Source organism: Tympanuchus pallidicinctus, unplaced genomic scaffold (assembly GCF_026119805.1).
Source record: "Tympanuchus pallidicinctus isolate F22 unplaced genomic scaffold, pur_lepc_1.0 scaffold1, whole genome shotgun sequence".
Lineage (NCBI taxonomy): Eukaryota > Metazoa > Chordata > Aves > Galliformes > Phasianidae > Tympanuchus > Tympanuchus pallidicinctus.
Genome location: NW_026294618.1, coordinates 72274579 through 72302206, shown reverse-complemented (window position 1 = coordinate 72302206; position 27628 = coordinate 72274579). Strand labels below are relative to the sequence as shown.

The window sequence follows — 27628 nt, the reverse complement described above, 5'->3', positions numbered from 1 at the left end:
GAAAAGACAAGGAAACATGATACCGCCTGCCACAGTGGTCAGTAAGTCGATGATACGGCTGATATCATGCCTAGCAAGCAAATTTCTCCCAGCCGTTCAAGTCCAACTGAAAAATTATTTTCACTTCAATCCTGTTCCAGCAACAAGAACCTCAACCAAAACTGAATCGCACTTGGTTGTTTCTGCCTCCAGTTACATCAGCTGCACAATTGCACAACTCCACTGACATCACAAGTTACTCCTGAGTTTTACAAGCTAAAGTATTAAAAAAAAAAAAAAATAAACTAAGCCTATAGCTGAAAAGATGGATTAAGCAAATCTTAACTCTCTAGTTTGATATATTCGCATTCATACATAATACAGTGACTCCAATCTCCTTGCTCCTAACGAAGGCCAAGGGACGAGGGGCCTCAAGGCCTTACCAACGTACATGCTGCCGAAGGGCACTGCCTGATCATTTTACAATGCAGTCCAAACGCAAAGAGCAACTGCTACGTCATTACAGAAGGCAGAAAGAGAACAACAAACGGATAACATCAAGCATGTAAACAATGTTTTGCAAAGCTGAATTTATACTTATATATATTATTTCTTCTGCGCGCTAAATTATTGCCATAGGGCAGCTTTATCATTTGTTATTTCTGACATTGGCGTACAGTTTCTCAACAATATTTGGAATAATTCTCCACACTCAGTGCTGGAATTGTTATATTTGGCATAATTTTTTTACAAGTGCTCACATCAAAAATATTCCAGGCTTCTCCTGGACTGTAACTACACATATTCTCTTTCTGGCTTTCATTTCAAAGCACAAACACTGCAGCCTGAAATACTGAATACAAACTGGTAGGGGACAACATTTTGCATTGTTTTTTTGGGTTTTGTTTTTTTTTTTTTTTAAATGTTAGGAGCATGTTTTCAACCTGAGGATAACCAAACCTTAAATGAGAGGCTGAAGGAAGCTCTGGAATTTCCATCCTCAAGGTGCTCCAAACACAAGCGGACGAGCTTTGATCAACATGCTGCAAACTGGCCTTGTCTCGGGGATAATTAGACGACTTCTCCAGCACTCCTCCAACCCATATTACTTCATGGTTCTACAGCTGGAATCTCATCCACAGCAGCTGCAGTAGCTTTTAAGTTTCTTTTCTCAGAATTCTTAGATTTTCCCCAGTATGAATCACCTCAGACATGCAGAGACCCTGATGTGGGACAACAGAAGCACTGCGCGCCCTGACTGGTGATACATGCCAGCCCTGACTAGCAGATCTCGATGGGGCTGTGCTCTCAGAGGTCGTGCTGGGCTCAGCAGAACAACAGCAGCACTCCACGACAAGAAGACTTAGTCAAGACCTCTCGCTCGCTCCCACTTAGTCTTCGCACCTCCTCCCACAGCCTGACCCACCTATGTCCCCAGCACGTCCCCAGCACCTCCCCCGCACCAGCGGGCTCCCAGCGGCCGTCAATAGCAGCAAAAGGCCGCCTCCACCACGCGCCCGGCCCGCCCCAAACAAGCGGCTGACCCCCGCGCATGCTCTGTGCAGCCCTCGCCCACGCGCCGAAAACGGGAGGGGAAAGGGGCGTGGTCTCGCATCAGGGGGCGGAGCTTCCTGTGCCGCTGCAGCGGCTGTTTCCGGGTTAGCGGCGCGCGCAGCGCACGTGGGGAGCGGCGCGGTGCGTGGCCCGGTGGGTACCGAGGTTGAGTGAGGGGGGGGATCAGGCTGCGTCACCGCCTGCTGCTGCTGCCCCTCCCGCGCTTCTCCTGATCTGGCTCCGGTTAGCTCCTACCTGGGTGCGCCTTTAAGTGGCAGCTGGCTGCGAGGCCTCGGCAGCAGTGGAAGGGGGCGAAAGGAAGGGGGTGGGGTGTCCGTGTCCGTGTCCGTGTCCCTGTCCGTGTCCCTGTCCCTAAGGCCGCTGCGGTCACAAGCCGCTCATGGTGGGAATGGGTGAGGGTGGGCTTCAGGAGCTACTTCGTGGGAGAGAAGTGTGGGATGCTGGCTTTATCTGTGGGTTTCTTCGTGCAGGGTTTCCTTTGAGGTGTGTGTCCTCGAAAGGTGAAGCTATGACGTCCCTCGCGGAGCAGCTGAAGCGGCTCGCCCTTCCCCAGAGCGATCCCAGCCTCCTGAACCGCTCTGAGGCAGCCTCGCTGCTGTTCAGTTGCAAGGAAGCCGCTGCTATTGACAGGGACACGTTTTTTGCTATTGGTAAGTTTGGCTCTTCACGTGTCAGGGATTCTAAAAATCATCTAAAAAACAGCTGGAGGAGATTAAATAGTAAAGGTGAATTTGATTCAAAAGAGGCCAAAACAGGAATTCAGTGCAGTATGGCCTAGTGAGCATCACTCCAGTCAGTGTGTTCCAATCATGGAACAGGCTGTGTTGAAGCACGTTTCTGGACACGTAGAAAGTAAGGTAATTGGGAACAGTCAGCATGGATTTGTTGTGTGTAAATCATGCTTCTGGAGAGGGGAGACCATACTTTGTATTCTTCCTAAGAACCTTGGTTCTATGAGCAGAAGCCCCTTGGCATGTCCTTCCATCAGTACAAAAAGTACATAAAACTTTTAGACAGTGTCCAGAGGAGGGTTGTGACAGTAGACGGCAAAGCGTGTGAGGAGTAGCTGAAGTTCCTGGGCTTTTCAGCCCAGTGAAGTGGAGACTGGGGAGGAGGAGGCCTGATGGCAGTTGCAGCTCTCACAGAGAGCGGAGGGGCAGCACTGAGCTCTGCTCTGTGTGACAGAGACAGGGCCCGAGGGAACGGCATGGAGCTGCGGCAGGGGAGGGGCTGTGGGGTTGGGGACAGGTGCTGCCCCACAGGGCAGCGGGCACGGCCCCGAGTGCTGGAGTTCAGGGAGCCTCTGGACTTCACTCTCAGACATAGGGTTTGGATTTTGGGTGGTCTTGTGTGGAACTTGGAGTTGGGTCTCTTCTAATCTAGGATATTCTATGATTCTTTGCATGCCTGCTGTGGATGCCTGCTGAGATAGTGTTAACTGTAGGCTTGCAGCAAGGAGGGAGCAGCACGTGTTGTATGTTTTGAGGGTTTGTTTGTTGTTGTTTTTTTTTTTTGGACTGTCTTCCGTAACATTTTTGTGTCAATGCTATGATGTTTCATTCAATTCAGAAGATGGACAGATGGAAAAAAACCTAGTTGGAATCTCAGATGCAATTGTAGTTAACAGGAGTTTCACAATCTCTGATCTGATACTAGGCCTCTGGTCTGTGTTTGACTATCCTCAAGTTAAATAAATAAATATATCCATATGTTAACTTGGAATTTCCTGTGTTCCAGGTTACATCGTTCTATCCCATCCAAATTTCTTTACCAGGAGGCTTGTTAGGCACATGAACAAGCTCCCTAGAGAAGTGGTCAATGCTCTGTGCCCATCTGTGTTTTTAAGGCATTTGGATAAAGTTCTAAATGGTGTTTTAACTTTGAGTTAGCACCAAAGTAGTCAGATAGTTGGACTCAATGATCTTTGTACACCCCTTCCAACTGGAATTGTTCTATCCTATCTTTCCATTGTACATCTCTGTGAAGAGTCTGGCTCCATCTTCTTGATAACCTATGCTACTCCATTAAGGAGTTGTAGACAGTAGTAAGATAGTAAGATTTCCTTTTGGTGATGTCTTTGCAAGGCTGAGCAAACACAGTTCTTATCATTTGCTTTGCACGTCATTTTTCAGACTCAGACATCTTAGTGGTCCCTTACTGGGCTTGTATATGGTTGTCAACATTTTGCTCATTTGCTCAACCTTGTAGCTACTCCTCCAGATACAGTGTCACAAAAGTGAAATGGAAGAGGAAGTTCAGCTCCCATAGAGCATTGGCTACACTCTTTCACACACAGCCCAGGATGCTGTGGGCCTCCACTGTTTGACGAGTACACTACCAAATGAAAATTTTCTTCATCAGGAAGTACTTCAAGTGTAGCAAAAGTTTTGGTCTTATTATTTGATTTGCCTTGTTTTATATACACCACCATAGTAAAGAGGTTGGATACAATAGTGTGAGGAGGGACTGTGGTTACAGATGTTGCATTTAAACCATTCCTCCATTGTTTTTCCACAGGATGCACTGGCTTAGAGGAGTTGATGGTGATCGATCCTTCCTTTGAAGTGTTCCAGTCCAGCTTGTTTAGTTCCACGTCCAAAGGCTTGGAACGCAGTGTTCAGACTAAATCAGTAAATCAGCAGCTCAATGAGAATATTTCATTGTTCCTGATTCACCTGTCCCCTTACTTTATGCTGAAGCCTGCACAGAAGTGCCTGGAATGGCTCATTCACAGGTAATCCACTGAAAACCCTACGTGTCAGTAGATCAGATTTTCAGAAATGTAAGATTTTTTTTTCTCATAAGAATAATTTTGAATAATTATAACTTAGTTTTCTGGAAGTACAAGTTGAAATGTTATTTGTACTTATATATATGAAAATATGTATACATTTGAGTTTAGTCTATGTGGAGCCAGATGTTATTCATTGCCAGTTAGATTTGTGTCATTTGATAAATTTCTGTGGAAGCTTTGGTATGCCATGATAACCTGTATAAAATGTAATTACTTATTTGTCTGGCAATCAACCAAATTGCACAACTCTAATCCTCTTATAGAGGACCTGGAGAGACGTTTATGTAAAATACTTCTAGATAACGAGCTGTGTAACATAGCAAATTTTCAGTTTAAACTGTGAACTGTGAATGATATTATATGTATTGTATTATAACAAGAAGTCATCTTATTTCAGGGTTATTTAAGAAGGTGTGAAGAAAAAGTGAGCCAAGTACTTTTATGAGGTGTTGTCCTTATTTATATAAATTGACCTATCAAGTTGCAAAGTGTAATGTTTCATATCATGAAAGAGTGGGTGGTTGCTGTTGGCATAAGCTTGAATCACAATTAAATGTATGTACATATATAGTGCTGAAATTTGTGCTATATTACTGTAACTTGACTTAATACTAATATTAATACAGAAACTTAGGGACTTAAAATCATCATATGAATTAATGTCTTCCTATATGTATGGACTGTGTGTCTTTTGGGTTCTTGACTGTAGGCAGATTGGATGCCTGAGCCAGTGTGACAGTTTCCTCTGGTCTTGCATAAAAGCAAGTAACCAGATGTTCTGAGAAGTACATGGCTGGGCCTTTGTTTTGAACTTAAGTTATTTTTTAACTGTTTATGTATGTGTTTGTTTCTATCTTAGATTTCACATCCACCTCTACAATCAAGATAGTTTGATTGGTTGTGTTCTGCCATATCATGAGACCAAACTATTTGTGAGAGTTATTCAGCTTTTAAACATAAAAAGCCCAACTCATAAATGGCACTGGCTGGATCCAATAAGGGTAAAGTACTTAACAGATGTGTGGTGGGAGAAGTGTGAAGAACTTAATTCATAATATGCTGACTCATTTCTGGATTTAAGAATATGGTCCGTGTGATCATATATTAGTTGTAGGACTGTACTGAAAGATTTAATTGTAGGAATGGAGCCTGAATGCCTACTTGTTTGTTGCTTTTCTTTAAGTGCAGTTACAGAACGCTTCAATCATAATTACTTTTTCTTTGACAAAGTTCAAGAATGCTTTTAATGTGTAGGTATTTGCAACTGCTAAGAAGGTATGCAGTTACTAAATATGTGTTTATTTGAATTAATGGTGAATATGTAATGATGATATACATATAGTGTATATATAATTCATAGTCTCTCTTAAGGTAGATATAAAAAAAATTCTAGGGATGTGCAATTTAAGTGATGTTAACTCATCTGTAGGATCAATTTAATAGGGTTATATTCATTATTTACTTTGGGCATTTCACTTTACCTTGGAGTGTTCTAACTTTATTTTTTTCACTCTGGGAAGAAACCTGGTGTCCCTCTGGCAAGAGGTACTCTGATTACACACTGCTACAAAGACCTGGATTTCATGGATTTCATCTGCAGACTGGTGGCAAAATCTGTGAAGGTTGTTCCTTTATTCTAGAACAATACTTGTGTGTTTGTCACTTGATTTTTTCCATCTTCATGTTAGTATTATGATGTTTATTAACATTTGGTGTATCAAATATTTAAAAAAACTCATTTGCAATATGAAAAATTATCATTATCTTTATAGATTACACTTTATAGAAATTCTTATGAGGAATTGGCTGAGAATCAGTCATTCATGGCAGCATCTTGGCTGCCCAGTTCACAGTCATGAGCACTACACAAAGTAAATGGTCTAGGTTACCTTTTTATGATCAAGTATAATAGCTGGAGAAAAGCATCCATATCTTTCTGCCTTCTCTGCAACAGGGAGCAGTTACCTCTGGCCAAGTTTACTGCTAGGGAGAGATGATGCCTTCAGTTGTTGCAGCAGGAGCTATTAGAATTTATGTGCTGAAGCTCTGAGATCTTGGGCATTTTTGGGAAGCTGTATGCTTCTTTCCACTTCTCTTGATGTCTCAATAACTAATTCTTCTATGGTCCAGGTCTTTTCAGAATATGCTAGCAACTCTGCTCAGCTGAGAGTTCTTCTTGCATTTTATGCCTCTACCATTGTATCAGCTCTTGGAGCTGCAGAGAAGATTACAGACCGTATAGTCTCCATGCTTCTCCCCTACATCCAAAAGGTACCCAAAGTTTTGTTTTCCTTTCTGTGTGATGAAGTGTACTGTGTTCTGCTAATTTTTCTGCTGCTAATATTCAGGATGGTTTGAAACATTAGGTAGGTGAAGTTCCTAGTCTAATCATGCTTTCTCACAGCCCGGACAAGCACTTCTAAGGACTCTTATGTATCACTCTTCCTTTATGTTTAGACCCTGCACAGCATCTTTTTTGTCTTGAAAGTTATGTTTATAGTTACTTAAAACACATGGAGAAAAAGGTAGTGTAGTTCCATAGGTGTAAGGATGGAAAGAAATTGTATATTAATGTACCTTTTTTTAAACAAATGTGCATGTCAGACATAGTACATCTTCGTTTTTCTCTTTTCCAAGGGCTTGAAGTCCTCTGTACAGGATTATAGGGCTGCAACATATATGATAATATGCCAGATGACAGTAAAAGTGGCAGTGGATTCCTCTTTGGTGCATTCCTTGATGTTACAGATAAGCAAGACATTATCTAAAGTGCCCTCATTAGCCAGGGAAGGGATTGCTTGCCTGAACCTACTTCTGCAAACTCAGAAAGGAGACGGTCTTGGGAAAAAGTAAGTCTGCATCAATTGAAATTCTCCATTTAAGAGCTGAGGTAGCACTTCAGCTTTTCATCTTACTCATTAAAGGGGTGCTTCCATGTCAGAGATGTGAGTAGTTGATGTGTGCAAACGTTTGGAGGTATATTTGGTTCTTCAAAAATGCTTATGGTCACTGCAGCTGAAGAGTCTTAGTGGTCCGAGTCCGTCATTGTTTGGTCTCTCTCCTGACACTTCCAGAATTGCTGTCTGTGTGCAAAATTTAAGCCTGTCAGTAAGGTTTTCATTAAAGTGGGAATCGTGGAAGTGATGGTAGCATAATAATGTCAGCACAAGTTTGGGGCTATTTAAAGAAAAAAGAAATCCTGTCTGTTCTGTGGAAGGTATTTGCTTCATGTGCAAGGGCTGCTCTGAAAGTGAAACCCTTACAATCTTTTCAGCATTTATTTACAAAGATGCTGTTACTTGATTCTAAGAACCGAATCCTCAGGAGTGGTTTGAAGGTTATGGCAAGCCAGATAACCATGCATTTGTTTCCTCCCATCTCCCATTCTGTTGTGCAGGCCATTTAATTATCTCTGCAAGAACCCAGAACTGGTGACACTTTTGCAAGGCCTTTCAGAAGGCTATGATATCTCTCCTCTTCTGCGTTACTTGTTGCCTCACTTTATCTGCAGCATCGTGAAAAGTGATGCAGGTAAGTTAGCACGTGTATTTACAGTTCTCTGAGTCTCACAAACAGATAAATAGCTGTTCTAAATGTTGTAGCTACATCATTTTCCTTTTGTTTCTGCTTCTAAAACTGCACCAGTGCGTGTGAAGGTGTTACTGAGCTTGTATGTCTGGGTGTTGCCTGGAAAAACAGGTCTTACAGTAGGTGCTGTTTTAGGTATTGTTCTATCTGTGTCACTTTGACTTAAATGTTGATTTTCAATATTCAGCAGTAACTTAATTTTGATGTTCTGAATTTCTGACTGTTAGAGGTAGTGTAGTGTCACAAAATCTGTGTTTTGAATCCTCTGCATAGGTCGTTTTTAGATAGATTACAAGTGCTCTGTATGTAATTCAAATGATGGAGTTGTTTGTTTGCCCAGTAAATTAAATGTGCATGGAAGTGTTCCTGGACAATGAAGCTGATTAGTAGCTTGTGTCTGTACTAGTAAGTCTACTTGTTTTGTTAACTGTTGTAACTGCCAAATTGTGTTTGGAAGGGCTTTTTAGTTGAAAAGCACTAAACTTCAGTTCATGACAGGGAAGGCTTGAACAAGTTGATGGCATCAATTGCGGTAACAGAGCTGAAATGCTCCATAGCATACCTGAGCTTATTGGTAGCAACAGAGCCGTTGGCATTTGAGTGAAATTGGTGGAAAGCATTGCTAGTAGCTCACAGAGAGTTAGTGCAAGTAATCAGTGGACGTTGTGGTTTTAAATTGTGCACTTGATTCACCAGGTGATATTGCCTATACAAGTAATTTGTTTTAGTCAGTATGAGAAGGTTGCATTCAGACTGTTGTTCATCATCAATGATTACTCATTGTTCTTAGAGGACCAAGAAGATTCTGAGGACAGAGAAGATGATATTTATATCAAACATCTTGAAGGTATTCTTCAGAGTATACCACTGGAAAAGGATTTGGATCACCTTTTGGCTTCGTAAGTTAACTTAGATTGATTTTTTTATTTTTATTTTTTTCCCTGGAGTACTACAGTCATTTCTGGTTTAATAACAACTCTCTTTTAGAGTCATGTTTTTGTACTTGCACGTTTAACTCCAAGCTTAGATTTCGAAACTGATAATCTGAATGACAACTGGATAATAGTAATCCAAACGATCCATGTTTTTACCATGCTTTTAGCACTTGTGGGAATATAGAACAGAGTGAAACTTTAGTCCAGGAGCAAATCTGTACTTCCAGTATGTAATGCATATTAATTGTTACCTGTTTAACACTGTGTTTTTAGTGAAAACTGCCATGTCTTGAAAATAATGACTTTTTCTTTTATTTGTTATTTTAGCAAGTTTCTTGAAGAGTTTGTCTCCTATGGTACTGAGATTGAATCTAATCCCACCAAAATGGCTACAATCAGTCAAAAGCTGCTTCCCCTTATCAGACTTCTTGAGAGAAAGTAAGTTCAATTTTCCTATGACAGACCTACAGCCTGTAGACTGGTGATGTCTACTACAATCTTAGCTTACTGGGTGTTGTAAACACTATATTCTTGCCTAAAAAAATGTGGTAAAAACAACAGACACTTGATCATTGTCTAAATTTTATTTTACTGATCTGTCCTTACATGTTTTATCATCAGTGCCATACCTACTGGCTCATTATTTTTATTTCTGATCATTATCTACTCAAAGTGGGCTGCATATCATCTATCTAAGTTACGACACAGTGGTTGATTGCCTTCACAAAGTTTCCTAAATGGTTTGGAAAAGTGCATGTGCATTCATTTTCCTTGCATTTCCACGCGTGTCTATAAAAAATACATGCTCTTCTGCAATGCCCTGTGGAAAACATTTGGGATTTTGTCTTTGGCAGGTATCCCAAAGCCTTAGACTCTGTGTTGGAGGAGCATCTGGAAAGTGCTATGGATCAGACCAACCAAAATATTTTTCACCAGTTTATTTCTCTTTCATTAAGCTGTGGCAAATACAAGGTAGGTAGAAGCATGATTCTTCATCCTACCTCTTACTTTGTTATACTGTCAGAATAGTGATATTGTGGCAAAGTTCTAATCTCTCTTCCTCTTTTTGAACTCTATCTCTGCCATTCCCACAAAAGCCCACGACCTTACTTAAGTGGGGGAAGATGGTTGATTAAAAAATGTGATAAAACTAAAAGCTGTTGGATTTTTTTTTTAAGTCCATGTTCATTATGAACAGTCATGAGTATTGGCTTTTTTCATGTTTAAAATTTATATATTTCCACCTGCCTATTATAATTAACTTTTTTTCCTTATGAACATAGCCACTACGTACAGTGTTTTTGCTGATGCTGATAATATGGCTGTGCCCAGCAAGGTCTCATCATTCTGAAAGATTTTGTCAATGTCATCTATGACTTCCTGAGGGAGGGTGACAACTTCACCGCATGTCAGAAAAGGTGGCCGGACCCATTTGTTTCATTGATTTTTATGAATGCTGGTATTAAGTAACAAGAAAGAATAATGTATCTACAGAATGCTTCCTGTGCCATTTCTGGAGAGTAATTGAAACTCAGACTGACAGACAATTAACTACGGTTGCAACAGTTTTGTTTAATTAATTTGAGTTATTTTGTATCACTAAGAGATGGTTAGCATTCTGAACCTTGTTTCTAATGATTGAAAGAGTGAAGTCACTTTGGAAAAGAAGTGCTTAGTGTATTTTTTTTACGCTGATTTTCTGAACTCACAGTTTATGTCATGAAGTACCACTTGGATTAAGCAAAAAAAACAAGGCACACAGAATGAAGGCATATGACTCACTTGAGGCCTTTAAGCTTTGTGAGATAAGGGCAGGCAATTATACTGGCAGGGATGCCTTTTTTAACAGTTTCTATCTGTGGTCTGTCACACTGACATTGTCATTAGAGCTTTCTCAGAATCCTTAGATAAGAGTAACGTTTTTCTAGGACAAAAAGGTATCTCTGATTTACTGTACTATTCAGGTTGCATTCTGAAAAATGTCTTCCAAAGTGGGGAAGACCAAATCTGAAGCAGTTACACAACATCATTGTTCTGCAGTTTTTTGTTCAGGTTCTCTTCTTTTCCAAAAAATTGCAGAAAGACTCTCCTCCATTATCCTGACATACACTGTAGGTATTTTTAACATGTGGTGAGTGACTCTGAAATCTGTGTTTCAGTTTCTGGAAGACTCTGACACTTCGCTTCTGCTTAGTTTGAATCATCCTCAGCCAGCTGTGCGAGTCCTGGCTCTTCAGCATTTGAAAGATGTTATTGAAACATCAAAGGTTTGTGTCACGATTCTCTCACTTAGAGAACTTATTTAACGTATAAAATGTAACATCTAAAAGCTGTTTGCCAGAAGTACTGGTTAAAGACCAGTGATATGTTAGACCATTCAAGTGTTATCCTGACATGATATTTTCAGAAGGCTTCTGGCAGCTTTTTCCTTTGTTCTGGAGTCTGTATGTAGTTCTCGTTTATTAAGCTACTTGAAGACTGAGATAAAATCTAAGTCAACATTACTTTTGTTTTTCTTCTTTTTGTTGAAATTTAGTCTCTCAGTTATGTGTGATTTAATCTAAATGTTACTGCTTCTCTTGTTCTACAGTTCCAGTACTTCATTAAAAGCCAATTCCAATAATTCATTAAATTGTGCTAACATATTTTTTTCTTGGCTCTTCTTTCTTTAGTTTCTTCAGGAAGGCTTTGATCAATCATTCATAGAAGAAGCAATTTTTGGGCGCCTCAAGGATGACAACAGAGATGTTGTCATGTCTGCTTTCAGTGCTTTGGAGGTGTGTGTATTTCTTTTGATAAGATAGGTGATATTTTAGCAGCTTCCGAATATGCGTCTGGATTGTATTCCTTGTAATTGTCCTTCTACTTGTCTTTTTGGTATATGGCTTTTGTCTTTCATTGCTCTTCTTCTACTCCTGTCTTTGGTGTATGGCGTTTTTAGCAAGATGAAACAGCACAGACTTGGGAGGCTAGAATTTACTTTGTCACACATACTCCTCTGCCGCCGTTTTCTGCATTCTCATCTTTCTCAAAGTTTGTAGTTAGCTTGGATTTATATGTTTCCTTATATAGCTATTAAAGCATATTTGAATCGTTAATTATGAAGTGTGCCTCCTGCTTGCCCAGTCTGTATGTCTATAAAAATGCAAGCCATGTCAAGTGACTTTCGTATGGAAAATGACGCAATGAGAACTCATTACGTTAGTGAGAAATATTCAGCTGAGTTTTTCCATATGGGAGTCATTTGGTCAGTTGGTATTAGCTAAGTACTGAGCACCAGCTCAGGTTCGCTGGACAGGACTCTGGTATGCATTGTAGTGATTGTTTCCAACAAGGGTAACGGTCTGTCTTTGTTGCTTCTACTAGAAGTAGTGGGACATATTATTAGCAGTAGTATAATTGGCCTTTTGTGTTCATTCATCCTTACTAAAACATGGGAATAGAAGTGAGTGACTGTGTTTAAACTTGAATGTCTTTTATTAATGCATCTTATATTTTTGTCATAAAGATAAGATGTAAAGTAAAAGCAGGTCTTATCCAGAGTGCTTTGCTTGTCTCTTTGTTTATCAGTTTCACCTAACATTTCTGCATTTAATAAATTCTCCATACTTTATCATATCCATAGGCCACACTGGGCAGCCTTATAACATTATCCCAATTATATTTTTATTACACTGTCATCAATAGGAGTTTCGTTAGAGCTGTTTGATCTGTGTTTCTACTTTGTATAGCAGTTATGTCATCCGTTGTGAACAGTAAACTGTTCTTCATTTTATTATACTTACATTTCTTTTTCTTGATTATCTTCCAGATTTTCAGGAAAGAAGTAAATCCAGAAGTAGTGGTTTCAAGCCTTCTGAGCATCTTCCAGAGAGCCGATCTTTCAAAGGATGGAAAGTGGTACGTTTGTGTCTTTTTTCAGGCTATTTTCTTTCTATATAAATTAAATAGAAAAGTAATTTCAAAGAATGCTTAGAAGAATTTCCACTTTAAATACTTTTTCTTATGCTTTATCTATGCTGAATTATAGGATAATGTTTCAGTTGTATACTGTTTCCATTGAGTTCCTTCTTTATTCTCACTGCTAATTGCATTCTGGAGAAAAAAAAAAAAAAGAAAACCAACATCAGAAACATTGTGGAAAATGGTGAATAAAACAAAGCGTAGTAGACATGCTAGAAAAATGGCTTATCAACATCACTTTTTTTCTCTTAGGTATAAGGTTCTGGAGAGAGCAATACAAATTTTAGTCAAAGAGGAGATTTTAAAAGAGAAGAAAGAACTGCTGGATGAAGCAGTAATGCAGTTGTTGCCCTTTATGGTGATCACTAATGCAAATTCAAAATCTTCAGAATGGAAAATGGCCATTTGTTTATCAGAATCTGATCTCTGCTCCTTACATCCTTTGCTGAAAGACTGGCCAGAAGGTAATGTATTCAGTGTAACTAATCTGATGAAAAAAGAATTGTGACAATTTAGGACTTGGTACTTACTGAAACCGAATGCTTAATGAGGGAGATTGGCTGTTTTTAACAGGCTGTCATACTAGGAGTTCCTAAAAAGCTCATTTTAAAAATGAAGTTGAATTTTTCTGACTAATTCTTATTATTGAGCTATCAGTGTTTTAATATCTGATTTGTATACCTGTGTCCTCTGATTTGTTTTTCTTATGGAGTAGTTCTTCAGGAGGCAATTAAATCTAGCAAGTCTGCAGAACTGGTTGGAATGGTCAACAAGAAGATGATTCTGCTGTTTTCTAAAAACATGACTTCAGGGGACTCTTCCTTACTATTGCAAATGGTATGTGTACCATGCTTCTCTAACCTGAATTTCTAGATGATCACTATAGTAGAACAGATGTGGCATAGAAAAATTTTCAAGCTTCTAAGGAGATACATGTATACTGCATAGCAAACTCAAGTACACTCTAGATAAAACAGGTTTCTGTCTTAACATAAGGAAAAGAAGAAATGAAGCTATTATCTATTTGGACAAATTATTTTTCTAATTAAACTTGGTTTAATTTTTATTTCCTAGAAAAAAATATCTAGATAATTAAAAAGTTTACCTGTGGGTAGAAGTACACACAAATGCATGTACATTCCCAGGTTCCAAAGAATACCATTACAGCAGACAATAATTTGTAGCAGCAACTTATTTAGGCTTGCAAATGAAACATGCCATAAAGTTGTTGCAACCCTGCACCTCAGGGAAGCCAACTTTGACCTCTTCAAGGACCTGCTTGCAGGTATCCCATGGGCTAGAGCATCAGAAGGTAAGGGAGCCCGAGAGAGTTGATTGACGTTCAAGCACTGCTCCTTCCAAGGTGCTTTCAAGGCTGGCGCATCCCTAAGAGTAAGAAATCATGCAAAGGTAGAGGTACATGGGTGAGCAAGGAGCTCATCAAAAAGCTCAAATGAAAGAAGCAAGTCTAAGGAATGTGGAAAAGGGATCTGGCCACTTGGGAGGAATATAGGAACGTTGTCAGGGCATGAAGGGGTGTGATGAGGAAGACTAAGGCCCAGTTGGAATTAAATCTGGCAAGAGAGGTCAGTGACAAGAAAGGCTTCTTAAAGTATGTCAGTAGTAAATGGAAGGCCAGGGAAAATGTGGGTGCGCTGCTGTATGAGGTGGGTGCCTCAGTAATGGAGAACACACAAGGGAACCTCCTTTAGATCCTTTCCAACCCCTGTGATTCTGTGATTCTGTGAAAGTCATAGTGAAGTCATGCTATCTTACAGACTCATTGTTTTTTCCTTCCCTCCCGTTTCCAAGGTTGATGATCTGATACTTGTTGCTGAAATGGAATCTGACAGTGTGAGACAGAAAGTAACTGCACATGTAATTGGTTCCATGCTTGTTCAATGCTGCTGCAATTTACCGATGAAGGAAAACTATTTTTCAGTGGCTCTCAGGGTCTTTCATTTCTTGGATGAAAAGATACGAAACCTCAGAGCTTGTCACCCTGAAGAGGTAAGATGTAAACAGTTTGGAGAAAGCATTTTCTTAGTAGCAGAGGAAATGTATTAGATCCTAAGAACATAAAATTCAGAAACCTTGAGGAGGACTGAAAGTCTTGCCTTCATTTCTTTTCAAAGCAAAATCTTTCACTTGGCAGCAGTAATAGAAGCTACCATTAAGAATTGCTGTTACGTTTTACCACTCCAGTGAGTCCTTGTTCAAAAAGAATATATGTATGTGCAGAGCTCTTGCCTTATGCTCCACCGAATGATTCAGTGTATCAGTGCTGTCAGCTCAGCACCACCTCAGGACCGTTTTTTCCAGCTACTTTGTGGTATTACGTGGTATCATTATTCAGCTTAGGAATGCAAGTTTTTTTTAGTTGCTGAGTACAGGGTTTGGTGTCTTCATATGGGAAGGAAGGAAAGGCAGCAAAATATGAAAAAGAGCTTATATTAATTACAGCTTCGTGCACATCCTTGGAGAAACAGTATTTCTGCATCTTTCACCTGTCTTTGTTTTTGTTAATATTTCCCAGCAGGTTTGTTGCTGATGTTGTTTATTTATTTTAATATTGAAACAGTTTGTTCTTTTTTGGTCTGTATAAGAAACCCACTTGAGCAGGGCCGTGTTTCTTAGTGTACACCTCTCCTAAATCCATCATGTAGCAATACATGGTAATTAGCTTTTCTTACCTCAAATGATTCCCAAGCAGACGTAGATGTAAGAATGTAACTGGGTGTCCACAGAATGCTGTAACTGCCAGCATCTTTGAAGAGATATTTTGTGGAGAGTTGTATTTTCACCCTTTTGTTATCTTGCTTGTGTACACTCTTAGTCATGGTAGTAAGAGCAGATTCGGGTTTTAAAACTGCAGATGCAAATTTAAGTCTAAAATCAGAAATGTAATTCAGTTATTACGAATATCCATTTTGAAGTTAGAAGTGAAATATTGCTGGACATTAGTGCTAAATTCTATTTTCTGTTGGATGAGAGTGTGACAGTGTCCATTTAAATAACTTTTCATTCACAGGAAACTCCCTCAAATTGGTCTGTTGAAACAATACAGGAAAGTTTGGTGCCAGTGGGCTTATTAACTACGTATATAGAAAAGCTCAATAGTGACCAAAGTATTGATGCAGAGGAGTCAGCTATATTTGTGTTTCTATTGAGAAGCTTCATTAATGACTTAAAACCTCCTCCATCCTTTCCAAAAGGTAAGCATTAAGGTTTTGACACTCGTCTTTTACACATCAGTTTGAAATGAGTATGAAATCTGTTGATGCGTTGTCTTATTTTAACTGTTTATTTCCTCATTATTCCTGAAGCTGTTATATGCAGCCACTGTAACAGAGTTATAACCTATGTTTTTTAGAAGAAACTTGGTGGAATCCTGAATCTCTAAACCAAGATTGCAAGGACTACCTGCACCTCCTTTTGGGGCTATTTGACCTACTTGTTTGTGGAGCTAGTGAGGGAAGCGATGCTGTTCAGTACCGAGCATTGATGAATCTCTTATTCAAGGTATGATTTTTAGATCTATTTCCTTAGTTATTCTTCTGAGTTATTATGTAGAGTATTTTGTAAATATTACACAGAAGCAGATATTTTTAAAGAAAAGTGAGAAAATTGAGAATTGATCGTGCAGTGCTGCTTGTGGCATGCTAGTGCTGTGAGCAAATTACAGTCCTAAGCTTCAGGATTGAATGTACTAAAAAACTGGAGTGAAAAACCAATGGGCAAGCTGAGGCAAAGGTGAATACATAATAATTATTTGCTTCAGTGCTAACTTAAGTTTGAGTTAGAGCTTCTGGTCCTGCCAAGCAGTTGTTCTTTCAGCTTTGGTAGCTTTTAAAACACAAAAATTAAAAGGAGGACTTTTAGAAGTTTTTGAAGAAGAGAGATGAGTAAAGAAGATGGGAGAGGAGACTCCACAGAATTTAAGGAATGGATTTAGTAATGTCCTTGGAGTGTAATGAAGGCAACAGCAGCAGTAATAATTTGTTTCTTTCACTTCTGGAGTAGCTGACCTCTGATTTTGAGAGTGTTTAAAGGTCAAGAAAATAATTTTTTCCTGCTGCAGTGTAGATTCTGTAAGTAGAAGCTAGATTTTGGTGCAATCCTGGGAAAGACAATAGGGAAGAGTATGTCAAAGGCTTTATCGCTTTGTTCCAGTAAGCTCTGTTCAGTCTGCTGGATGCTGAGTGGGCTCTCCTGTTCAATGAATGGAGACCTGTGAGGAGTCCAGAGGCAGTCTGCAGACAGGAGGAATATTAGCTGTTGTCAGACTACATAGTAAACGAGAACCATAAATTCGCTTGGGAGACTGCTTCAAGATCAGAAGTTGTCCTCATTGAGCTTTGACAGAATGGTCCTAAAGTGGAGCTGAAATAATTGGATGTGGATGTGTGAAAAACTGAATCAAATCTTCTGGAGCAGCTACCTACTGAAGGGGGAAGGAGGCAGGTGTGCTCTGACTTGTGTCTGAGAAGGTCAGCAATACATGTGTGATTCAGGGTTTACTTTGGCTCTATAAAAACACACGGAAAACCCACAAAAAAATTCTAAGAGTAACATTTACTGTGAATATTCAATAGAGACAGCTGCGCCACACAAGGGAGATAAACTGTCAGTCCTTAAATACTGGCTTATGGATTTCTGAAAATCATTTTATATGACAGATGAAAAAGCCAGGAGCTCCTTCCTTAGAGCACTTGCAATATAAATGTTTCTGCTGTTCGAAAGAGGAGATCAGAAGTTCTTAATTTTGGTTTATTTTTCACATAAAAAACCTCTCTTAGTTAACACATTTATACAAATATTCTTGTGGATGTGGTTTTAGTCTGCAATGAGAAGGAAAAATATATTATATTTACATAGCTGACTCTTTAATTTTATTTCTTTGTACTCCTTTGGTTTAGGTGGTTTACTGGATGTTTTGAATAATATTTGGCCAAATAAATTAAAGCTTTCAAACAAATGCTCTTCTTTTTTTCTCTTTTTTTTTTTGATTTCCATTACATTTAAGGTGCATCTAAAAGATTCAGAGGTTCTCTTCAAATTCCTTTCCGTTTTATGGACTTACAGCTTTAGCCTTTCAAATCATCTGAATTGTGAAGTCAGTGCAATGCTACAGACTCGAGCTCTGTATATTGGCTATGCAGTGCTTGTATCTCAGACTTACCAAAAGAAGAAACAACTGTTATCACTATCATCTCCAGGTAAGTAAAATGATGTACCTATCTCATCTTAAGTCTTAATCACAGTACTTTTAAATTTCATGTCATTTTCCTGTGTTTTATACCATGAAGGGTATTTTTAAATCTTTAAGGTACTAAAGACACAAGATCATATGCTGAAGAAGTCAGTTACAGCACCTTACTTTCTGTTTAGTAAAAGGATGTCACAGTCAATAGCGATATATGAATTCTGTGAGCTTAAACTTGGATGTACGAGGTGTGGTGAAGGAGTTCAGAGCTGTGCTGTCTTGTAGTCTGGAGGTTTATAGTGAAAAGACAACTCTTTTAATTCCAAAGTAATATCAGTGCCTCTCCAGAGACAGTTAAATAAAATTCCGATCGTGCAATTCTCCTAGCTTTTCCTCCTTTCTTCTCTCTTTTTGCAGTGGTGATATCTCTGCTAATTAATTTGGGTAGTCCTGTGAGTGAAGTTCGAAGGGCTGCTCTCAATTGCTTCCATTCCTTGAGCAGTATGAAAGAGTCTCTGTTTCACCCTGTTCTTCAGCATCTTGGGCAAAAGACGGAGGAGATCATATCTGACCCTACGTACATAACACAGGTATTTTTGCTAATAAGGTGTGCATTGGTACAAGTTTGGTCTGTGGCTGTGAGCTTCTATTTTTTTCCAGAGGAATCAAGTTAACTGGAAATGTTCATTGTTTCTGTCAAGTTGCCAGCTTTGAAGGAATGTGATTCTTTCAGATGGCTTAGATGGTGGGCTATCAAGAGAAATGGAAAAAGACTGTATGTCAGCCAAATTTGCTTTGAAGGAAAAACAAAAAGCAGTGGATTTCACTTGAATACCTGATGAGAATTGATATAGCCACTAGCGCTGCAAAAAAGGAAATGTAGCAAGAGCTTTGATGTACTTCTTATTTGTTTACCTTAAAGGACTGTAAGAATATTCAAATAATGTGTCACATACAGAAAATTGAGAATATCAGTCAAGAGATGGTAACCTGTGGTTTATTTACAGATGAATAATTCAGCTTGTATCTGAATTGTGTTATTACAAAAGCATTGAATAAATGTTTTAAGGCATTTTTATGGCAGGGAGATTACTTATTTTTCACTTCGTTACTGAACTAGATTATGGCAATCCTATTTGAGGAACTTCAGACACAACCAAAGCAGAAATCCCAGAAGAAAAAACTGTCTGAAGCCTTGGAAAGCATAGTTGATTGTGTACAAAACCCTACTGCTCCATCCTATGTTGCAAAAAACTTAATGAAAATTCTTCATGAAGTCCATGGTGAGGTGAGTGCAGCCTTGATAGTTCCACACTTCTTCTGTCATTATTTTATCTAACCAAAACACAGAACAATCATTTAATTTAATTCAAATTTCATGTAATAGCAATGCTGTTAAATAACTTCATCATTTGTAGATTATTGGGCATTAAATTGGCACTCTGATAATAGGCAGTAGTGCTGCAAAGTATGATTTAATAAACAAAATATTTTCATGCTCTATCCAGGAATGCATGGGATGCAGTATTTTGTGTTGGAGTTGTTAAGGAAGCTCCTTTGAAGTTACTGAAAACAACTGTTTCAGAAGAAGGTTGTTTCCTTGGTTAGATATCAGTGAATGTAGAGTTTTCTGTACAGAATTGTAACATAGGAAGTACTGTTTATTTAATTTTATTAGTACGTATTAACTTAATTATATCCCAAGTATATTCAGAATTCCTCCTTTCTAAATGCTGGAAAATATGAGTTTACTGTTCAAGAAAATGAATGGAATTATGAATTTTTACATTCTATTCAGTTGTCTGTTTCTTGAAGGGATTGTACACTGCTTAGAGATGAGTGTTCCTCCCCCAGTTCTGAGTTTACAGGAGACATTAGTCATAAACTACGTTTAAAAATGCCCTCAGTTCTTCAAAAGCATGAAACATCCTTTGCAGATGTAACAGCAAAGGAGTGATTGAGGAAATGTTCCTGGTAACCTGACCACAAGACGTATTTTTCCTCTTTAATAGCTGTTGAATAAAATAGAATATAAAATGTCACACCAGACAGGGAGCAGATGTTGCAGTAAAATGAAGCTGTGCTATTGGAAGTTTGTTAAAAGAAGAATGCATTAAACGCCAAACTATTCTTACAAGTCTCCTCTGTTGGCAGATGATTCTCACTCATCTTCTGCCTGCCCTAGACCGGTTGCTTGAGAAGGTCTTGAAGGAACCTGAGACAATGTTGAAAGATGAAGTTGTTCTCCTGCATCTCATACTTGGAAAGTTTAATGAACACTCAGCAGCCCTCTTGTGCAAGAATCGGCAGAGTCTGGATTTATTTATCAAAAGTCTACATGCTGCCACAAAAATCTATGAAGAAGTTCCACCTTTCCAGATCACAGCACTTGGGCAGGTCTGGCTTTCTGAAAGGCTTTTAATCTGTTTTTGTGCTTAAGGAAAAAAGTAATGTTTAGAATTGGATTTTACAAGAACACTGTGTTAAGGAGTCCGTAGCTTTTGACCTGTCTTTGTTTCATTACAAGTTTACAAAGTGTCCATCATGTCTTTGAAACAGCTAAACAGGCTGCAAAGCTTTCAAATTTTCTGGAAGGAGATGTTGCTGCTGGCTTCATTTGTGGACTTGGACAAGTACAGAGTGTTGAAATATTATTGTATTTGCATGCATGTGAATGCCTGTATGATTCCCTGCAGATGCTGGTGTTCGTGTTCCTTAGGCTACTTTTTGTCAGTGGTATAGGAAATTCCTGCTTTTTTTCCTGATTTAAAAAAAAAAAAATGTCAAGATAGTTAAATAGATAATAGATAGATAGATAGATAGATAATAGTTTAAAAAGTCTTATTTGAAGGACATCTATAGAGTCAGACCTTCTGTCTGTAGTACTACCCTGCATTTTAAGAAGTAAATGCCAGGCAACAGCAGTTTACTCCCTCCATCAGAAAAGGCATTTAAGAAAATTTTAGGAACAAATGTATTTTGGTATTTCAGAAACATGTTTTAATTTAAGGATTTTTTTTTTATGTATACAAATACGTGGCTAATAAGTAAATCTGTTTGTGTGATAGGTGCGTCATAATCTAGTGTGCCCAAGTTTCATTGCTTTTTATTTTGTTGCCTTCTTACAGTAAACCTTTCTGTCTTTTCATTTCTTTCTTTGTAGATTACTAAGCCATTCTTTGCAGCTCTCTCAGATGGGAGGGTGCAACAAAAGCTGCTGAAAGTATTGTTTGACTTACTGTTAAATTGTAAGAACCCACTTTGTGCCCAGATGATTAGCAGTGTGTTTAAAGGGGTAAGTGCTAAATTCCTGTACACAGAATTTTGTTTGAATGTATGGCAGTGGTTCCCTGTTGCAACACTGAATGCCCATTGTTTATATCATTTATAGCACTAAAGGAATCAGAACTACTTGTTATATAATTGTGTTAGTGGCATACAAATTTAAATAGTTACTTTTACAAGGTATTTCTGTAGAAATAATGTATCAGTCATTCATTACATTATGTGAATGAATGACTTCAGTAGAAGTCACTTTGTATTGCACTGATGATCATTTTCTGGGTAAAAACTGGTTTTGTTTTGTTTGTTTGTTTTTTATGGTTACTAGAAGACTTTTCCCAAAATACATTAATTGTAGCTTTCACACAGTAATTTACTGTATTACTTGCACTTGAAATCACTCACTTTCTATGCTACAAGAATTAAAAGAAGGAGAGACATTCAGATATTACGGTGATCTAACTTGAATGTATGAATACGTGGGTTATATACCCATATGTGCATGAAAAGGGCACATTTAAAAAGAGAAAGGAGGGGCCATGGGTGCGTGGTATGGTACGACACATTGCTCGTGTGCAATTACATTATTGTTTTTGTTTCAGATTTCTGTGTGTGCCGAGCAGATCGTTACAGAGATTGAGCCTCCTGAGAAAACCAAAAGCCTGGCCACTGTTCAGCAAACTAGAAGGCAGAAAATGCAGCAACAAAAGTAAAATAACTAGAAATAGAAATACGTTTTGAAAAAGTTTGAAAATGTGGCTAATTTAATTATGTTTCACAGTTTGTATTGAAAGCATGAATATCTTTTTTCTTCATTTCCCCTGTTCAGTAAAATAACTCTGAGCTACTTTCAGCAGCATAAAGCAAACCAGTGTTGCTGTTATAAAGCAGATAAAACTGTAGTCCTAATTTAATTAAATCTAAAAAAAAAATCCCTCTTACTGAAGTTTTAATGTTGGCATTTGCCCTTGGTTTTGTTGGTATTAAACTTCCTTCGTATTAAAGTTGTATGGACAGACTCCTGTACAAGTGGCTGGAGCTTAACAGTGTTCATCAAAATGTTGGTTAGTGAATGAAAGACAGCGTTTTCTTTCAGTTAAAATGGAAGTATAATCGTTAATTTTTAGACAGCTTCATCTATTATGTTCTCTCCGTTCTCATAAAGAAGCAGCTATCCAAACACTATACTTTAAGTGTTGGCTGTTGGCTGCTGTTAGAACAGGATGTTGTGTTGGTTTTCTTGGTTTGGCTGGAATGGCTGTTCTTATCTTCTTTATCTCAGTTGGCCTTATTTAACAAACATCACTTATTAGAATGATCCATGTCAGAGTTTTAGTACAAATATTGTCATCTTTCCAGAAGAAAAAGTAAAGGATATTACTAATTTTGTGAAAGAAAATGTATATACACCTATATTTTTTTAGCTTATGTCTCTATTTTCTGAAACATTGTACTATCTTCTTTGGAATTCTATATCCTGATTGTTTGTCTTCTCTTCTTAGAAAGCCTCCGGATGCAGAATTGGCACCAGAAACAAGCAACTTCAGCTGGCAGAGGGTTATGCTTATTCTAGAATTACTACAGCACAAGAAAAAACTTAAACGTCCACAGGCACTGGTACCTGCACTTTTTAACCTGCTGAGCCGGTAATTTTGTCTCTATAAAACATTCTCTTCTGCAGCAGACTTTGTAAAGCATTAAAGTATGAGGTCCTTTTCCCTAGTGTGTTGCCAGGTTCTGTAGTTTGCCTTTTTTACATAAAATTTCTTCTAGGTACATGGAATAGGTAAATCCCTCAGGTTTGAACATCCACATGTCAATGGGTCCCCATGAGATGCATCCCAGAGCCTTGAGGGAGCTGGCTGACGTAGTTGCCAAGCCACTCTCAATATTTGAAAAGACATGGCTGTCAGGTGAAGTCCCTGGAAGAAAGGCAACATCGCATTCATTTTGAAAAAAGGTAGAAAGGATGACCCAGGATGACTACATGTCAACCTCACCTCTGTGTGAGGGATGATGAAATAGGTCCTCCTAGAAGCTAAGGCATGTGGAAGAGGAGGAGATGATATGAGATAACCAGCAGGGCTTCACTAAGGGCAGGTCCTACCTGATCAACCTAGTGGCCTTGTTTGATGGCCTAACTGGGTCAGTGGACAAGGAAGCTACTGATGTCATCTATCTGGACTTCATTAAGGACTTGTACACAGTCACCCATGACATCTTTCTCTCCAAATTGGAAAAATATGGATTTGATGGGTAGACTGTTTAATGGATGAGAAACTGGTTGCAACAATATACCCAGTGCCCACTTTATAGAAGCCTCAGTTTAAAACTTCAGTAGAATGAAGATTGCAGTTTCTCATTCGCATTTTAATATGTTGTTTGATCACTTATTTTCCTATCTCCTCTTTTCAATCTGTGAATTTGTTCTTGAATGCATAGGTGTCTGGAACCTCTGGCATCAGAAGAAGAAAATATGGAATATACAAAGCAGTTGATCCTCAGCTGCCTGTTAAACATCTGCCAGAAACTGTCACCAGATGGCAGCAAGATCCCCGCAGGTAAAAATTGCCAAATATACCAAATATATTTATTGGTACCTTCAACAGTACAGCTTTTAAATAATGGCTTCTACATTTTTTATTCTTGGAGTCTACGGTGTTATCAAGGGACCTGCATTGCTTTTTGTGTGTTTGTTTTGTTTGGTTACTTGGTTTTGTGTTTTTGTAGATTCTGTAGGTACGGTCTGCAGTTTGAAACCATTGCTTGTACTCATGTTTATTCTAGCATGGTTGACCATTAGAGCTTATATTAATGAATTATTTGCTCACAGATATCCTTGACAAAGAAAAATTCAACGTGGAACTGATAGTTCAGTGCATCAGAATATCTAAAATGCCCCAGACACATCACCATGCACTGCTTCTCCTTGGTGCTGTTGCTGGCATGTTTCCTGTAAGTAGTACCTGAAGAGATAGAGCTTTTTTATTGGAAGAATTTTGGGTTTCACTTTGAGTTTGCCTTTTTTGTTTTTGGAGTTACTTTTCTTTGTCACCATCTTACTACTATTACCTGCTATAAAGCTGAGCTTGTCTTATGCATTAATATTGACTCTGACAGGATTTCCAAGTTCAGAATAAGAACAAATATTTTGCATCAATCTTAACTTTCTTTTTAAATCTAAAACACTTTCAGCTCACAAAACCCAAAAGAGAAATGTTGCCACACCTTCTTGCTCTAAGTTGAGACAAAGTGTAGGAATCTAATTCTTGAACAAAGTGACAGAACCACTCCAGCTCACTTATTGAAGTAATATTGTGATTGCAGTGTAGCTAAAAAGAGCCAAAATTCAAATTGAGCTTTCTGTTGTATCACTGTAGGTGTTTCAGAAGTATAAAAAGGGCAGAGAGGAGGTCTCTGCAGGTCTCCTCATAGCTGATTTTTCTTGTCATGCTACCATAAGACTGAGTTCAGTAGTAAGGATAATTTTATGAAACTGAACTTAATTTCTACTCTTAAATGATTTGCTTGGAAATGTGTCTTGGTCTCTAAATAGCATTAAGAACTGAATAGTCCCATATTATACATTTAAAATCAGCTAATTGCCAATTTTGGGAAGATAGCAGTGATTCTTATTTTATTTTATAGAAATCAAGTGACATCTTTAGGAGCAAGAGATACCTTATGGTATAACATATGGAGCAGCACTTCAAAGAAACTAATCTCATCTTTTTTTTTCTTTTCCCAGGATAAAGTTCTCCATAATATCATGCCCATTTTTACATTCATGGGAGCAAATGTCTTGCGTCTGGATGACACGTACACATTCCAAGTAATAAATAAGACAGTGCAGATGGTTATTCCTGCTCTTATACAGGTATTTATACAGTAAATTTGTCCTCTTAATGGAAAGGACTTGGAAAAAAAGTGAACTGTATGTGCTTTCCCTTACCTGCTGAATTTACAAGAGAGAACTTGTGTTTGGTAATCTGCTTGAACTGCCCTACTGTTTGTCAATAGGCTGAAGACAGTGATTTGTCAGAGTCCCCGAGAGGTGTGGAAGAGGTGGTGATAAAAATCATCCGTGTGTTTGTGGATGCCTTGCCCCACGTGCCAGAGCACCGGCGCCTGCCCATCCTGGCCCAGCTGATCACTACAGTGGGAGGAGACAGATTCCTCTGGGTTCTCCTGGTGCTGCTATTTGAGCAGTATGTGACCAAAACTGTGACTGTGACAGCAAGCACAGACAAGGTTAGAAGACCACTGGGGTCAACTTCTTCCTCAAAGACAGATCTCTTCCTTCCTGTTCACTTTTGCAAGATAAGACCCTAGTTTTCACTGAAATAATTAGTGAGCTCTGAGCTTGTGCTTTAGCAGAAACTGATGGTGAAGCACCCTATTACTATCATCTTATTTGTTGAACTTTGGTTGTGACACTACTGAGATACGTCAGTCCTTGCTGTCGTGTAGGATATCTTGAGTTATTCACTGAAAATTGCCTAGAGAAGATTAAGTTTTGTCTAGTTTACACTTGATAGAAATAGTGAGGAAATACAATTTTTCTCTCTCTAAGTAATTTTTCAGCCAGGGCATTAAGTGACTGGAGACATCTTTGATAAAACATGCATTATTTTAACATTAGTCACCAGCTGGGGTTTAGGACAAGGAACTTATGCCAGCAGATGAGGTGTTATCCTCTATGGGCAAGCTGATACTGCCATGCAGATGGAGGGAGCTGATGCTTTCTCCCTGCTCTCTGAAGCTAGGTCCTCCAGCAACTTGCTGCTGTTACCCCTTGTGCCAGCCCTCACAGTGTGTAGCTCATTATGGCATGTTCACAAACTGACTGAAGAGTGTGGGGTCTTTTTAGCTTTTATAAATTATTGAAATAATCACTTCTCTCTTTTTAAACTGTAAACAGGATGCTGTGCTGGAAGCAGACACTGAATTTTGGATTTCCATCTGTTGTGAATTCAGCGTACGCTGTCAGTTCCAAAGCATGATGAAAATAATCCAATACTTGACAGAGCTACCAGAGAATAAAGAAGGTAACCACAGAACAGCCAGCAGATGCATATGAACCTCCTTTTACTCTTCTAGATAGAAAACTGGGCAACACAGAATTGCTCTGATTTCTTCCTTTTTTTTTTTTTTTTTTCTTTTCAATGGTTATGATATGGGTTGTTTTGGTTTGGTTTGTTTAATCATAGATTCATTTGAGGACTTAAAATCAAATGGTACTCAGTTAGAAGGTACAGTAAATCATTCAGCTGAAATAAGCTGTTATTTATAGCAGACATGATCATGATTGTGGGCCGATTGGTCTATTGTGGTTTTTTGGTTTTTATTTTACTTAAGCATAAAGAAGGAGGTGAAGATTGGTTGCTTTTTTTTTTTTTTAAGGAAGGATTTGGTATTTTTGTTGTTTGAGTATGTTTTACTAGGAGGGAATCTGCTAATGACAGTGGAAGCAATTTTTACAAATATGTTACATTGTGCATTTGTCTTCCTTCCTCAGAAGCCTCTCTTGTTTGTGGTCAGTGTGCTGTAGCTTTAGCTTAGTTAATGTAAAATCAGTTAATGTAAAATGATCAGATGGCACTGCTGCTCTCAGAACATCTTTTTTGGAACTTTACCATGATTTTGGGTGGTGCAGAATAGCTGTCCTTGATTGCCACTTGGTTGTTATTTTCCTCTGTTTCTGTAATCAGAAATCAGACGTTCTTTTTTCCTGTCTGTAATTTGTTTTGGGAATGTTTTCAATAGATGATCCTGGGCCAAAAAAATCAAGAACATGCAAGACAAAGCTAAAAAACCAGGATGGGCAGCTTTTTAATGTAGAGTCTCACTCGGACAAACAACTTCGACATTTCAAATACTTGTCAGTCTCCTTCATGTCACAACTTCTGACTTCTCAGAGTTTGGTGAAAAAGGTAATACTGGCAGACTGCTTTTAAACTGATCACATTAAGTAACTGTGCCATGCTGTAATTGATGAGATTTAATTTGCTTTTTAGTATGATTTTGTATTCAGAGGTGGAAAAAATATACTGTTCAGTGTATATTGCTGACACCTTAATTTACACAGCTCTGAAACATCTCGGCAATTTTTATTATGTTTTAATAGGGCCTTTGCAGAATAGACTTGGTTTGTGCAATTGATAAAAAAAGAATTGTGTAGGTAAGAAAAGAAGGGACCCAGTGAATTCCCACTGGGTTTATGGAGTCTGAAGTTTCACTCACAGTCTGTGTAATTCCAGGTTTAGTCTGGGACTCACACTATGAACTCCAAAAAGACAAAATTAA

General features: G+C 38.5%; 1 protein-coding gene across 2 annotated transcripts in view; it reads left to right on the top strand.

Annotated features, from left to right (window-relative positions):
* Window positions 1-1608: 1608 nt before the first annotated feature.
* The window catches only part of HEATR1 (HEAT repeat containing 1), a 33971-nt gene continuing 7951 nt past the window's right edge, over window positions 1609-27628 (top strand). For both annotated transcript variants that reach the window (XM_052681415.1, XM_052681425.1), the window contains exons 1-32: window positions 1609-1686; window positions 2025-2204; window positions 4072-4288; window positions 5208-5349; window positions 5869-5970; window positions 6479-6619; window positions 6986-7197; window positions 7746-7879; window positions 8727-8835; window positions 9199-9309; window positions 9726-9843; window positions 11031-11138; window positions 11544-11648; window positions 12683-12771; window positions 13087-13298; window positions 13550-13671; window positions 14647-14844; window positions 15866-16049; window positions 16208-16356; window positions 17861-18053; window positions 18458-18630; window positions 19161-19328; window positions 20195-20437; window positions 21204-21335; window positions 21925-22031; window positions 22825-22968; window positions 23765-23883; window positions 24156-24277; window positions 25071-25199; window positions 25343-25573; window positions 26244-26370; window positions 27089-27255. In XM_052681415.1, the coding sequence (XP_052537375.1) occupies window positions 2063-2204; window positions 4072-4288; window positions 5208-5349; window positions 5869-5970; window positions 6479-6619; window positions 6986-7197; window positions 7746-7879; window positions 8727-8835; window positions 9199-9309; window positions 9726-9843; window positions 11031-11138; window positions 11544-11648; window positions 12683-12771; window positions 13087-13298; window positions 13550-13671; window positions 14647-14844; window positions 15866-16049; window positions 16208-16356; window positions 17861-18053; window positions 18458-18630; window positions 19161-19328; window positions 20195-20437; window positions 21204-21335; window positions 21925-22031; window positions 22825-22968; window positions 23765-23883; window positions 24156-24277; window positions 25071-25199; window positions 25343-25573; window positions 26244-26370; window positions 27089-27255 (4650 nt within the window). In that variant the 5' untranslated portion in view covers window positions 1609-1686; window positions 2025-2062. The remainder of the gene's footprint in view (window positions 1687-2024; window positions 2205-4071; window positions 4289-5207; window positions 5350-5868; window positions 5971-6478; window positions 6620-6985; window positions 7198-7745; window positions 7880-8726; window positions 8836-9198; window positions 9310-9725; window positions 9844-11030; window positions 11139-11543; window positions 11649-12682; window positions 12772-13086; window positions 13299-13549; window positions 13672-14646; window positions 14845-15865; window positions 16050-16207; window positions 16357-17860; window positions 18054-18457; window positions 18631-19160; window positions 19329-20194; window positions 20438-21203; window positions 21336-21924; window positions 22032-22824; window positions 22969-23764; window positions 23884-24155; window positions 24278-25070; window positions 25200-25342; window positions 25574-26243; window positions 26371-27088; window positions 27256-27628) is intronic.